This window comes from Saimiri boliviensis, chromosome 14, assembly GCF_048565385.1.
Source record: "Saimiri boliviensis isolate mSaiBol1 chromosome 14, mSaiBol1.pri, whole genome shotgun sequence".
Classification (NCBI taxonomy): Eukaryota; Metazoa; Chordata; class Mammalia; order Primates; family Cebidae; genus Saimiri; species Saimiri boliviensis.
In genome coordinates this window covers 16,153,141-16,166,853 of record NC_133462.1, presented here as the reverse complement: position 1 = coordinate 16,166,853, position 13,713 = coordinate 16,153,141, and the positions used below count along the sequence as shown (strand labels likewise).

Here is a 13,713-nt window from a genome sequence, read left to right as displayed (position 1 = left end):
GTTGGTCAGGCCCTGCCCCTCCCCATATATCTGAACAAATGAGAACTTTGGGGTTGTGGAATTTAGACTTTGGAACATAAGATCATCTTCATGCCAGGCGCGGTGGCTCACACCTGTCATCCCAGCGCTTTGGGAGGCCAAGGTGGGCGGATTCCCTGAGGTTGGGAGTTGGAGACCAGCCTGACCAACATGGAGAACCCCCATGTTGGGAGTTCTCAAATACAAAATAGCCGGGCGTGGTGGCGCATGCCTGCAATCCCAGCTACTTGGGAGGCTGAGGCAAGAGCATCACTTGAACCCAGGAGATGGAGGTTGCGGTGAGCCGAGATCGTGCCATTGCACTCCAGCCTGGGCAACAAGAGCGAAACTCCATCTCAAAAAAATAACATATAAAGTATATAAATGTATAAAGCACTAATCTTAAGTGTTTATAAACAGTAATTTTTCCTAACATTTTATGAGGGAAATTTCTAAATGCGAAGCAGATTGAGAGAATCGTAGAAGGAACATCTGCCTATTCATGATCCAGATTATATTAGCATTTTATTATACTTGCTTCCTCACATAGCTCTTCATTAATGTAATTTTTTGGACAGAGTTAAAAGTAAATCGGCCGGGCGCGGTGGCTCAAGCCTGTAATCCCAGCACTTTGGGAGGCCAAGGCGGGTGGATCACAAGGTCAAGAGATCGAGACCATCCTGGTCAACATGGTGAAACCCCGTCTCTACTAAAAAAAAAAAAAATACAAAAAAATTAGCTGGGCACTGTGGTGAGTGCCTGTAGTCCCAGCTACTCGGGAGGCTGAGGCAGGAGAATTGCTTGAACTCAGGAGGCAGAGGTTGCGGTGAGCCAAGATCGCGCCATTGCACTCCAGCCTGGGTAACAAGAGCAAAACTCCATCTCAAAAAAAAAAAAAAAAAGTAAATCGCAGGCATCAGTCTGCTTCCCTGTAAATTCTTCAACATGCATATCACTAACCATAGTTCAGTATGTGTTTACAGGTATTTTCTTCTCTCTTTATTTATTTATTTATTTTTGAGGTGGAGTCTTCCTCTGTTGCCCAGGCTGGAGTGCGGTGGTGTGATCATAGCTTACTACAGCCTCTAACTCCTGGGCTCAAGCCATCCTCCCTCCAGAACTCAGCTCCTGAGTAGCTGGCACACACAACCATGCCTGGCTAATGTTTTTAATTTTTGTAGAGATTAGGTTTTTCGTTTTTTTTTCTTTTTTTGGAGATGGAGTTTCACTCTTGTTGCCTAGGCTGGAGTGCAGTGGCACAATCTCGGCTCACTGCAACCTTCGCCTCCTGGGTTCAAGCAATTCTCCTGCCTCAGCCTCCTGAGCAGCTGGGATTACAGGTACCCACCACCACACCCAGCTAATTTTTTATATTTTTAGTAGAGATGAGGTTTCACCATGTTGGCCAGGCTGGTCTTGAACTCTTGACCTCAGGTGATCCATCCACCTTGGCCTCCCAAAATGCTGGGATTACAGGCCTCAGGCACCATGCGCAGCCTGTAGAGATGAGTTCTTGCTCTGTTGCCCAGGCTGGTCTCGAACTCCTGGCCTTAAGCAACCCTCCTGCCTTTGCCTCCCAAAGCACTGGGATTACAGGCATGAGCCATTGTACCTTACAGATATTTTCACTCGACGTTCAATTTGTATACAGTGAAATGCAGGAATCTTTTAAGTATGCATTCTGTAAAATTTTCACAAATGCAAACACAACAGGTTTTATTTCTTTAAAGGGAATTAAAACTATAAAGCCCTGGGATATATTTGAACTCCAGGCATAACTGGATCCAGGAATTTTAACAAGGCTATTTCTATCTTCTGTGAGTTCTGCTTTCTTTTACTGCATGATTTTCAGGCAGATTCTTTTTTACGACGACGAAGGTGGCCCTAGAACCTCTGGGCTAACATCCCCAGTTGGCAACCCTAGAGCTAAAAAGGGAGGTTCATTTTCAGTATTTCTAGCAAACTGTCAGGCCTGGCTTTGATTGACCCAGTATGATCACTGCCCGTCTCTGAACCAGAGACATGCGGCCATCTGTTTGGTTATTCCTGGAACTTGTGCCCTCCTCTCAGAGTAGATGTAGCTCCACTCAAAGCACAGGGTTCCCAAGGGAAATTCAGGGATTGTCACTATAAGAAAAGCAGATAATGGGGTCTGGGCCATTAAATACACCCATTATATTTGAAAGCTCAGACTTTGGGACCTTTGGAATCATAGAAGCTTGTAACCACTCAGTGCCTCTCCCCTGTTGTCTCCTGCTTACAGATGTGAATGAGTGTGAAACACTCCAGGGTGTATGTGGAGCTGCTCTGTGTGAAAATGTAGAGGGCTCCTTCCTCTGTGTCTGCCCCACCAGCCCGGAGGAGTTTGACCCCATGACTGGACGCTGTGTTCCCCCCCGAACTTCTGCTGGTGAGACTGATGCGTCTATTTAACTGATGGCTGCTGGCCCCATGAGAAAATTATATGATCTAATCATTCCTGATATGGATAGCTACCATCAGTTAAATACTGCTGTTTTAAACATCAACAAAAAATACATAGGTTAATATGGGTAGTGAGACTGTGTCAGGATAAACTAAGTCCTGGCCCTGACTCTACCGGATTCTTTCATTTAGCAAATGTTCACAGGGCATCCACTGTGCTCAGGCCATCTTCTGGGCACTGAGGACATAGCAGTGACCAGGAGGGATCCCTGTCTGTCCTCAAGGTGTTCACAAGCCAACGGGACAGACAGAAATATCACCAGATAGTGACACTCTAGAGAAATCGACAAGGTGGGAAAAGCCCAGGGGGGTTTTGGAGGAGGGGCTAGGCCCAGCATGAGAAGAGGGTTGGGGAGGGCTTCCTGTCTGAGAGGACAACTGAATGGAGAGCTGCAGGATGAGGAGAATAAGCCAGGCCTGATGTGTGAGGAGGGCATTCTGGGCAGAGAACATAGCAAGGGCAAAGGCGTGGCAAAACCAGAGAATTTCTGGCTTGTTAGAGGAACTGAAACAGGTTCAACATGGCATGATTTAGAGAGCAAAGGAAGGGGTTGGAAGAGATGGGACCAGGGAAGGAGGCAGGCGCCCGATCACGCTGACTTAACCACAGTAAGGGTGGCCACTGTGGCACCATGGAAGGAATTTTGAGGTTTTATTGGAAAATTTTTCTCGAATATTTTTTAGACAGGGTCGTACTTTCACTGAGGCTGGAGTGCAGTGGGGAGATTGCAGCTCACTGCAGCCTTCACCTCCTATGCTCAAGGAATCCTTCAATCTCAGCCTCCAGAGTAATTGGGACTACAGGCGCACACCACCATGCACGGCTAATATTTGTATTTTTTGTAGAAACGTGGTTTTGTCATGTTGCCCAGGCCGCAGTGTTTTTTATTTTTATTTTTTTTTAGACAAAGTTTCGCTCTTGTTGCCCAGGCTGGAGTGCAATGGTGCGATCTCGGCTCATCGCAGCCTCGACCTCCCGGTTTCAGGCAATTCTCCTGCCTCAGCCTCCCGGGTAGCTGGGATTACAGGCACGTGCCACCATGCCCAGCTAATTTTTTGTATTTTTAGTAGAGACGGAGTTTCACCACGTTGACCAGGATGGTCTCGATCTCTTCACCTCGTGATCCACCTGCTTCCGCCTCCCAAAGTACTGGGATTACAGGCGTGAGCCACCGCGCCCGGCTACATTTAAAAATTTAAAAAGCCAGGCACAGTAGCTTCCCGCCCCCACCTCCCCGTCTAGGCGTCCCCAGCATCTGTTGCGGGCATCTTTACATCCATGAGGATCTACTGTTTAGCTCCCACTTATAAGTGAGAACATGGCGTTTGGTCTTCTATCCCTGCATCATGTGCTTAGGATAGTGGCCTTGAGCTGCATCCATTTTGCTGCCAAGGACACGATCTCCTTCTTCGTGGCTGTGCAGTTTTCATAAAAGGGTTTTGAGCAGGAAGCAGAATCCGATTTTGAAACCTCCCTTTGCCCGCCATATGAAGGTGATGGCAGTGGGTGATGCTGGAGGCTGGGAGCTCGGGGAACAGGCTAGGGCAGGGGCCTGGGAAGGAGAGAAGAGGCTGGTAGGAGAAACACCCAAGAGGCCACGGGGACAAGCTGTGGCTGCCTGGGTGGGAGCTGTGTCCAATACAAGGCATAGGTTGTTTTGAGATAGAGTCTTGCTGTGTTGCCCAGGCTGGAGTGCAGTGGCATGATCTCGGCTCACTGCAACCTCCACCTCCTGGGTTCAAGCGATTCTCCTGCCTCAGCCTCCCAAGTAGCTGGGATTACAGGCGCATGCCACCACACCCAGCTAATTTTTTGTATTTTTAGTAGAGACAGGGTTTCACCATGTTGGTCAGGATGGTCTTGAACTCCTGACCTCAAGTGATCCTACCACCTTGGCCTCCCAAACTGCTGGGAATACAGGCAGAAGCCACTGCACCTGGCAACAAGGTGAAGCCTCCGAGCCAGTTTGGAACACACCAGATAAGAGACCCAGAGAGGAAGCCAGGAAGTCCCCTCACCACCCACCCGCGAGGTTAGCTGCAGTGACGGCAAAGTGTGAGGTGGGGAGGCAAGAGATGCAGAAATGACAGGAGGTGACAGTGTGGGAGAGACAATGACAGAGGAGTGTAAGAGGTGTGGAGTCTGGTTCTCTTTCCCCATCTGTTGGCCTCAGTTTCTCCATCTACGATATGGCAGGGTTGGGGGTTCATCCCACCCTGGGCTAAAGCCCTTTGTCTCCCCAGGCACATTCCCAGGCTCACAGCCCCAGGTACCTGCCAGCCCCGGTCTGCCGGCCAGGCCACCCCCGCCTCGCCGACCCAGCACACCCAGGCAGGGCCCTGTGAGCAGTGGGCGCCGGGAGTGCTACTTTGACACGGCGGCCCCGGATGCATGTGACAACATCCTGGCTCGGAATGTGACATGGCAGGAGTGCTGCTGTACTGTGGGTGAGGGCTGGGGCAGCGGCTGCCGCATCCAGCAGTGCCCGGGCACTGAGACAGGTAGGCATGGGCTGATGGGGATACAGGGCCAAGGGCTTGAGTGGAAATATTGGGTGGGGTGTGGGCCTGGGACAGGGGACACATTTGGACAGGGCGTTGAGGTACTAGTACTGTCAGGGGAAGGGTGAGCTGCCAGCCAGGTGGGCATGGGCGGGCATGAGGCTGAGAGGTAGGCACTAACAAGCACGGGGCCAGAGTGACTTTTGTGACAGGTGGGCATGAGCAGGCTGGGGCCGGGGCTGGGGCTCTGGTGTCCTGACTCAGACTTGTCTCTGTGTGTAGCTGAGTACCAGTCATTGTGCCCCCACGGCCGGGGCTACCTGACACCCAGTGGAGACCCGAGCCTCCGGAGAGGTAAGGCCAGCCTTTGACCCTGCCTCCCCTCAGCTCTGAGGCCCAGCTCTGTCTCTTCCTCCTTTGCCTCTGTCTCTCCGCCTTTCTGTTTCTCTGTATCTGTCCCCCACTCCACCCGTCCTCTTTTTTCTTTTTCTTTTTCTTTTTTTTTTTTTTTGAGACGGAGTTTCGCTCGTTACCCAGGCTGGAGTGCAATGGCGCGATCTCGGCTCACCGCAACCTCCGCCTCCTGGGTTCAGGCAATGCTCCTGCCTCAGCCTCCTGAGTAGCTGGGATTACAGGCACGTGCCACCATGCCCAGCTAATTTTTTTTTGTATTTTTAGTAGAGACGGGGTTTCACCATGTTAATCAGGATGGTCTCGATCTCTCTACCTCGTGATCTGCCCGCCTCGGCCTCCCAAAGTGCTGGGATTACAGGCTTGCGCCACCGCGCCCGGCCTTTTTGTTTTTTTTGTTTTTGTTTTTGTTTTTTTTTGAGATAGTTTTGCTCTTGTTGCCCAGGCTAGAGAGCAATGGTACGCTCTCCGCTCACTGCACTTTCTGCCTCCTGGGTTCAAGTGATTCTCCTGCCTCAGCGTCCTGAATAGCTGGAACTACAGGCATGAGCCACCATGCCTGGCTAATTTTTTTTGTAGTTTTAGTAGAGACGGGGTTTCACCATGTTGGCCAGTCTGGACTCCAGCTGGCCTCAGCTCATCTGCCCACCTTGGCCTCCTAAAGTGCTGGGATCACAGGCAGGAGCCACCGCTCCTGGCCGTTCTATTTTTCTTTCCCCGTCTCTACTTCTTGGTCTCTAGCACCACCTCTGTCTTCCCTGGCCATCCAGCCGCCCCCATCTCTCTTTCTGCTTTTCCCACAGATGCGGATGAATGTCAGCTCTTCCGAGACCAGGTGTGCAAGAGTGGCGTGTGCGTGAACACGGCCCCCGGCTACTCGTGTTATTGCAGCAACGGTTACTACTACCACACACAGCGGCTGGAGTGCATTGGTACGAGCCCCACCTCCCCCGACCCTGGCAACTCTCCTCAACCCCTAGCCATGCCAGCTCCTCTGGAGTGTGGCCACCACCAGCGGGAAGTCCTTCCTGGAGTCTAGACTTCCCAGCATACTGCCAACGTGCTGGGAAGAGAAATGGGAATGGGTAGCGGGAGTTGAAGGGGAAGCCTCTTTATTTTTTTTTTGAGACGGAGTTTGGCTCTCATTACCCAGGCTGGAGTGCAATGGCGCGATCTCGGCTCACCGCAACCTCTGCCTCCTGGGTTCAGGCAATTCTCCTGCCTCAGCCTCCTGAGTAGCTGGGATTACAGGCACGCGCCACCATGCCCAGCTAATTTTTTGCACCCTTAGTAGAGACGGGGTTTCACCATGTTGATCAGGATGGTCTCGATCTCTTGACCTCGTGATCCACCCGCCTCAGCCTCCCAAAGTGCTGGGATTACAGGCTTGAGCCACCGTTAATCACCCTCTCCCTAGATAATGACGAGTGCGCTGATGAGGAGCCGGCCTGTGAGGGCGGCCGCTGCGTCAACACCGTGGGCTCTTACCACTGCACCTGCGAGTCCCCGCTGGTACTGGACGGCTCGGGGCGCCGCTGCGTCTCCAACGAGAGCCAGAGTCTCGGTAATCCCCTAATCCACAACGCCCCTCCCGCGCCATCCGGGCCCATTCCCTTGGCTCAGCCTCACACGTGCAACCGGGCCGCGCCTTCGCGGCAGCCACGCCCCATTGGGCTGCCACTCAGCCTCGGTCTGTGTCCTGTCTCAGGCGAGCTGGCCAGGTGGTTAAAGGCAAAAGTTTTAGGGGCAACCTTTGCATGTCGCCTCTTGGAGTCCAGCTTCCTTTCTGCACACTAGGTGAAGCCCCTACCTTATAAGGTGTCTGTGACGAATTTGATTTTTACGGACAGGATGCAGTGTGGTCTAAGTGCCACGAGTGCTACCTGTTAATTTCTGTCTCTTTCCAGCTGTGCGTGGGTTTCTGTTTTTCGAGTTTTCTCTGAATTTCTGACCCCCTGTGGATCTTTGTTTTCATCTTTCTCCTGCCTCTGCATCTTTGTTTTCCTGTTTGGAGTCTCTGACTCTTTGGATGTATTTGTCTGTCTCTCTCGGGTCTTTTTTCTCCTTTTTGTCTCTCTTTCCCTATCTTTAGGCCTCTGACAGTTTCTCTTGAAGCTGTCTCTTGAATACTCTGTTTTGTTTTTGAGACAAGATGTCGCTCTGTCGCCCAAGCTGGAGTGCAGTGGCATGATCACAGCTCACTGTAGCTTCGACCTCTCATGCCCAGGTGATCTTCCCACCTCAGCCTTGTGGTAGCTGGGACTATAGGAGCCTGCCACCATGCCTGGCTAATTTTTTTTTTTTTTGGGGGGGTAAAGATGGGGTTTCACCATGTTGCCTAGGCTGGTCTTGAACTCCTGAGCTCAAGCGATCCACCCATGTCAGCCACCCAAAGTGCTGGGATTCCCAGTTCTAACAACACCCTCTCTCTGTGCGTCTTGCCACCTCTTTTTGCCCACTGTCCCAACCAGTTTTATCTAATTTCCTGTGCCCTCAGCACTTCCCCTCATACACTGGGATGTCGGACAATGCTGAGAAGCAAACAGTCCTTCAGAGGACTTGGGTAGAGCCCTCTCAGAGCCTACCTCCCAGCCCCTGGACCCTTTCTTCTGCCCTCTCCTATATGACAGTTTCAATCCAGAGACTGGATTGAGAATCCTTGTTCCTCAATCCAGAACCCTGGAGCAACCTCGGAGGAATTCCGGAGTTAGATCACAGCTGATGAGAAGGATTTGTTGACAGGCAGAGGGCAGCTGGGCTGCTCAGCAGGGGAGGAGCCCAGCCCCGGGGAGGACCTGAGTGCCAGGCCCACTGACTCACGATGTCTTTACCTGCAGATGACAATCTGGGAGTGTGCTGGCAGGAAGTGGGGGCTGACCTCGTGTGCAGCCACCCTCGGCTGGATCGTCAAGCCACCTACACAGAGTGCTGCTGCCTGTATGGAGAGGCCTGGGGCATGGACTGCGCCCTGTGCCCCGCCCAGGACTCAGGTACTGGCACTGGTCTAGGCTGAACTCAGAGGCCTTGCCCCTTGGGCTCCAAATCCAGGCACTGAGATCCCCAGCCTCTCCCCAAACTCGGCCCCTTAGACCACCCCCATGTGGCAGCCCATCCCAAAATCTTGGTCCCCAAGTCACTTTCCAAAGACTTGCAAGTCTCAGCCACAGACATCCCTGACTCAGCAGATCCCACAGTACCAGCCCCACAGACCCTGAAGTCTGGTCTCTCATACCCTCAGCTCCTGGTCTCTAGAACCACAAGACACAGGCTTTGAGATGTCCTCCCCTGAATCCTGGACCCTTAGACCTAAAAGACCAGCTGCTCAGACCTCAGCATCCTGGCCCCAGACCCCATGGTCACAGCCCCACAGACCTCCAAGTCTCATTGCCTTGGACACCACATCTGGGTGCCTAAGGCCCCAACACACAGCCCCAGAGACTCCTGTCTTGGTTCCTACAATGCCTGAGTCCCTCAATCTTCCACTCTTAGGAACCCAGTTCCGAAGGCCCCAATCGTGGGTCCTCAGCCCTCCAGGTTCCAGTGGCTCAGACCCTCTCTCCCATGCATTCTGCCCACTCAGGTCCACAGAACACCCCCATCTAATTTCCCTAGTCCTAGCTCTCATGGGTCCCTCAAATGCCAGCCTCTCAAACCCCGATTCTTAGCAGGCTTCATAACCCTTGATGTCAGCATGTCCGAATCGCAGTCTTAGCCTTCAGATTCTCCGTGCTGGCTCCAGAAACCCCCGGGCCACCTAGGACCCTTCCCCACTCTCCTCTTCCCAGAGGTGGGTACGGGAGTGGTGGGTGTAGGGCCAGCAGGGGCTCATCATTTGCCGTGGCTTCTCTTCCCAGATGACTTCGAGGCCCTGTGCAATGTGCTACGCCCCCCTACGTATGGCCCCGCGCGACCAGGTGGCTTTGGACTCCCCTACGAGTATGGCCCAGACTTAGGTCCACCTTACCAGGGCCTCCCATATGGGCCCGAGTTGTACCCACCCCCTGTGCTACCCTATGACCCCTACCCACCGCCACCTGGGCCCTTCGCCCGCCGGGAGGCCCCTTATGGGGCACCCCGCTTCGACATGCCAGACTTTGAGGACGATGGTGGCCCCTATGGCGAATCTGAGGCTCCTGCCCCACCTGGCCCAGGCACGCGCTGGCCCTATCGGTCCCGGGACACCCGCCGCTCCTTCCCAGAACCCGAGGAGCTACCTGAAGGTGGAAGCTATGCTGGTGAGTACTGCCAGGGGATCAGGAGACTGAGATGGGGTGAGGAGCGCAGAGAGACAGGGAGGAGGGAGGGAAGCAGGAGGTGAGAGGAGACGGAACACAGGCGCAACTTGAGAGAGCCACGGAGAGGGACAGAGAAGTGCCTGCAGCCCAGCAAAGAAAGAGAAGGCAGGCCAGGCGCTGTGGCTCATGCCTGTAGTCCCAACACTTTGTGAGGCCAAGGCGGGCAGATCACCTAAGGTTGGGGGTTCGAGACCAGCCTGACCAACATGGAGAAACCCTGTCTCTACTAAAAATACAAAATTAGCTGGGCGTGGTGGCACATGCCTGTAATCCCAGCTACTCAGGAGGCTGAGGCAGGAGAATTGCTTGAACCTAGGAGGAGGTTGAGGTGAGCCGAGATCATGCCATTGTACTCTAGCCTGCGCAACCAGCTTCCAAACAATTTCAATTTTTTGAAATTCCATTTCAAAAAAAAGAGAAGGGGGCCGAGGGAAAGCTGGCGGGAGAACGTGGTAAGCCTACTGGCCCCAAAGCGTCCGCCACAGCCCTGGAGTGGGATGGACAGTATAGACGAGGAAGACAGAGCCAAGGACATGCACCCACCATGGTGGGTAAGGGACAGAAGGCAGGGACCTCAAGTCACAGGGTCCCTGCATTCCCCACAGGCGCCCTATCTGAGCCCTATGAGGAGCTGGAGGCAGAGGAGTGCGGGATCCTGGATGGCTGCACTAACGGGCGCTGTGTGCGTGTCCCGGAAGGCTTCACCTGCCGCTGCTTCGATGGCTACCGCTTGGACATGACCCGCATGGCCTGCGTTGGTGAGGGGCGGGCGAGGGGCTTGTCCAGAGACGGTGGAAGCCCTGACTAGAGGGGGCTGGTCAGGGACGGGAAAGGTCCTCACTACAGGGGATGGGCCAGGCCAGAGGGGAGGAGTAATTCTTGTACCTGGGTGAGGCTTGACCACCGGGCTAGGGCCGGGCCTTGAAGCAGGACAGAGGGATAGAATCCTGCGAGTGTGCCGGGCGCGGTGGCTCACGCCTGTAATCCCAGCACTTTGGGAGGCCCAGGCGGGTGGATCACGAGGTGAAGTGATCGAGACCATCCTGGTCAACATGGTGAAACCCCGTCTCTACTAAAAATAGAAAAAATTATCTGGGCATGGTGGCGCGTGCCTGTAATCCCAGCTACTCAGGAGGCTGAGGCAGGAGAATTGCCTGAACCCAGGAGGAGGAGGTTGCGGTGAGCCGAGATCGCGCCATTGCAATCCAGCCTGGGTAACAAGAGTGAAACTCCGTCTCAAAAAAAAAAAAAAAAAAAATCCTGCAAGTGTGACTTGCAGTGCTACCTGGGGCAATTTGCAGGACCTCTTTGAGAGCCTCAGCCTTCCCACCTGTATGATGGGAATATTAAGTCTGTCTAGTTTGGATGGTAGTAAAGCCAAGCGATTAAAATCAAGACCTCAGGAGGGCCGGGCGCGATGGCTCAAGCCTGTAATCCTAGCACTTTGGGAGGCCGAGGCGGGTGGATCATGAGGTTGAGAGATCGAGACCAGCCTGGTCAACATGGCGAAACCCCATCTCTACTAAAAATACAAAAAATTAGCTGGGTGTGGTGGCGCCTGCCTGTAATTCCAGCTACTCAGGAGGCTGAGGCAGGAGAATTGCTTGAACCCAGGAGGCGGGGGTTGCGGTGAGCCGAGATCGCGCCATTGCACTCCAGCCTGGGTAACAAGAGTGAAACTCCGTCTCAAAAAAAAAAAAAATAAAATAAAAAATCAAGACCTCAGTCACGCCCGGTGGCTCACGCAACACTTCGAGAGGCCAAGGTGGGTGGATCATCAGGTGAGGAGTTGGAGACCAGTCTGGGCAATATGGTTAAACTCCGTCTCTACTAAAAATACAAAATTAGCTGGGTGTGGTGGCACATACCTGTAATCCCAGCTACTCGGGAGGCTGAGGCAGGAGAATCGCTTGAACTCAGGAGGTAGAGGTTGTGGTGAGCCGACATCGCACCATTGCACTCAGCCTGGGTAACAAGAGGGAAACTCTGTCTCAAACAAAAAAGAGCTTGGGCCGGGCGCGGTGGCTCAGCCTGTAATCCCAGCACTTTGGGAGGCCGAGGCGGGTGGATCACGAGGTCGAGAGATCGAGACCATCCTGGTCAACATGGTGAAACCCCGTCTCTACTAAAAATACTAAAAATTAGCTGGGCGTGGTGGCACGTGCCTGTAATCCCAGCTACTCAGGAGGCTGAGGCAGGAGAATTGCCTGAAACCGGGAGGCGGGGGTTGCGGTGAGCCAAGATCCCGCCATTGCACTCCAGCCTGGGTAACAAGAGCGAAACTCCGTCTCCAAAAAAAAAAGAAAAGAACTTGAGGGGGTCACATAGACCTCAGGCTTAGTCCAGCCACTCTGGATAGGTCACTGTCCCTTACCTAATTTTTCTCAACTGAAAAATGGGTACAAAGATGTCATTTCGTAGAACTGTGAACATTAGCACCGATTTACAATGACACTGAGACATACATACCAATGGAGGCACGTGTAAAATGAATCTCAGTGCCTACCTAATAGGGGTATTAGAAGGACAAAGTTAATACTCGTAATGTGCTTAAAGCAATGCATGCACATTTGTTCTGGTTGACACCATCATCAGTATTTTTTGTTTTCTTTGGAGACAGAGTCTCACCCTGTTGCCCAGGCTGCAGTGCAGTGGCCCCATCTCAGCTCACAGCAACCTCCGCCTCCAGGGTTCAAGTGATTCTCCTGCCTCAGCCTCCCGAGTAGCTGGGGTTACAGGCGTCTGCCACCACGCCTGGCTAATTTTTGTATTTTTAGTAGAGACGGGGTTTCACCATGTTGGCCAGGCTGATCTCAAACTCCAGCCTCAAGTGATCCGCCAGCCTCAGCCTCCCAAAGTGCTGGGATTACAGGCATGAGCCACCACGCCCGGCCATTATTTTCTTAACAAAATCCTAGTGCTATATGGGCCACCATACCCATGTTACAGAACACGAAACTGAAGTGCAGAGAGGTTAAGCCACCTACCTGGGCTCACACAGCCAGCAGGTGGCAGTGGCCAGACTGGAATCCAAGCGAGAGGCTCAGCATCTGTGCTCCTCTGTTTCAAGAGCTTAAGGGACTGGGGAGGCCAGCTTCAGGGGCCCCAGCCTTGAGCAGAGATCCTTGTCCCCGCTCCGCAGACATCAACGAGTGTGATGAGGCGGCCTCCCCGCTGTGCGTCAATGCGCGCTGCCTCAACACGGATGGCTCCTTCCGCTGCATCTGTCGCCCGGGATTCGCGCCCACACACCAGCCGCACCACTGCGCACCCGCGCGGCCCCGGGCCTGAGCCCGGCACCCGCTGGCCGCCCACCCGTGCCTGAGCACGCGGGGCCCCTGCCGCTCATCCTGTAGCCCGCTTGTGCGCATGTGCACGGGGCCGCCCGCCCGGACCTGTAATAGGGACCTACGGTCACCTGGAAGCCCTGACGCCCTGCAGTGTCCCCCGCCAGCCCCAGCGCCTCCCAGCCATGCCGTGGTCCCGGGCCTGGCCCAGGGGACCCTTCACATTCCCTCTCCCTTTTATAAAAATTTCCATTAAAAACCACCTATTTTGTATCTTGCCTCTGCCTGCCTTTCTATTTCTCAAAATCTAGCTCCTGTTTATGTTTTGAGTCACTAAATGACATTGCCTTCCCATCTGACCCCAAGTTTTGTCTGTCTCTGTTGTTCCATCTCATCTCTGATTCTGCTTCATTTTCTCTGCCTAACCTCTACATCTTGTCTTTTCATCTCTGTTTCTGCATGCATCTTTTTTTCCCTTCTATTGGTTTCATTCTCTCCTTAATCTAGAGTAATCTTGCCTCTGGATTTTTTTTTTCCTCGAGACAGTCTGGCTCTGTCACCAGGCTAGGGTGCAGCGCCACAATCCTGACTCACTGCAACCTCTGCCTCCCAGGTTCAAGCGATCCTCGTGCCTCAGCCTCCCAAGTAGCTGAGACTACAGGTGTGTACCACCACGCCTAGCTAATTTTTTTATTTTTAGTAGAGATGGGGTTTCA

General features: G+C 53.3%; 1 protein-coding gene across 7 annotated transcripts in view; it reads left to right on the top strand.

Moving 5' to 3' along the window:
- LTBP4 (latent transforming growth factor beta binding protein 4) overlaps positions 1 to 13,270 on the top strand; it is a 34,305-nt gene extending 21,035 nt beyond the window's left edge. For all 7 annotated transcript variants that reach the window (XM_039465861.2, XM_074386324.1, XM_074386323.1 and 4 more), the window contains 9 exons: positions 2,282 to 2,428; positions 4,747 to 5,004; positions 5,287 to 5,358; positions 6,219 to 6,347; positions 6,833 to 6,979; positions 8,253 to 8,405; positions 9,270 to 9,650; positions 10,316 to 10,468; positions 12,853 to 13,270. In XM_039465861.2, the coding sequence (XP_039321795.2) occupies positions 2,282 to 2,428; positions 4,747 to 5,004; positions 5,287 to 5,358; positions 6,219 to 6,347; positions 6,833 to 6,979; positions 8,253 to 8,405; positions 9,270 to 9,650; positions 10,316 to 10,468; positions 12,853 to 13,001 (1,589 nt within the window). In that variant the 3' untranslated portion in view covers positions 13,002 to 13,270. The remainder of the gene's footprint in view (positions 1 to 2,281; positions 2,429 to 4,746; positions 5,005 to 5,286; positions 5,359 to 6,218; positions 6,348 to 6,832; positions 6,980 to 8,252; positions 8,406 to 9,269; positions 9,651 to 10,315; positions 10,469 to 12,852) is intronic.
- The last annotated feature ends 443 nt before the right edge of the window (positions 13,271 to 13,713 follow it).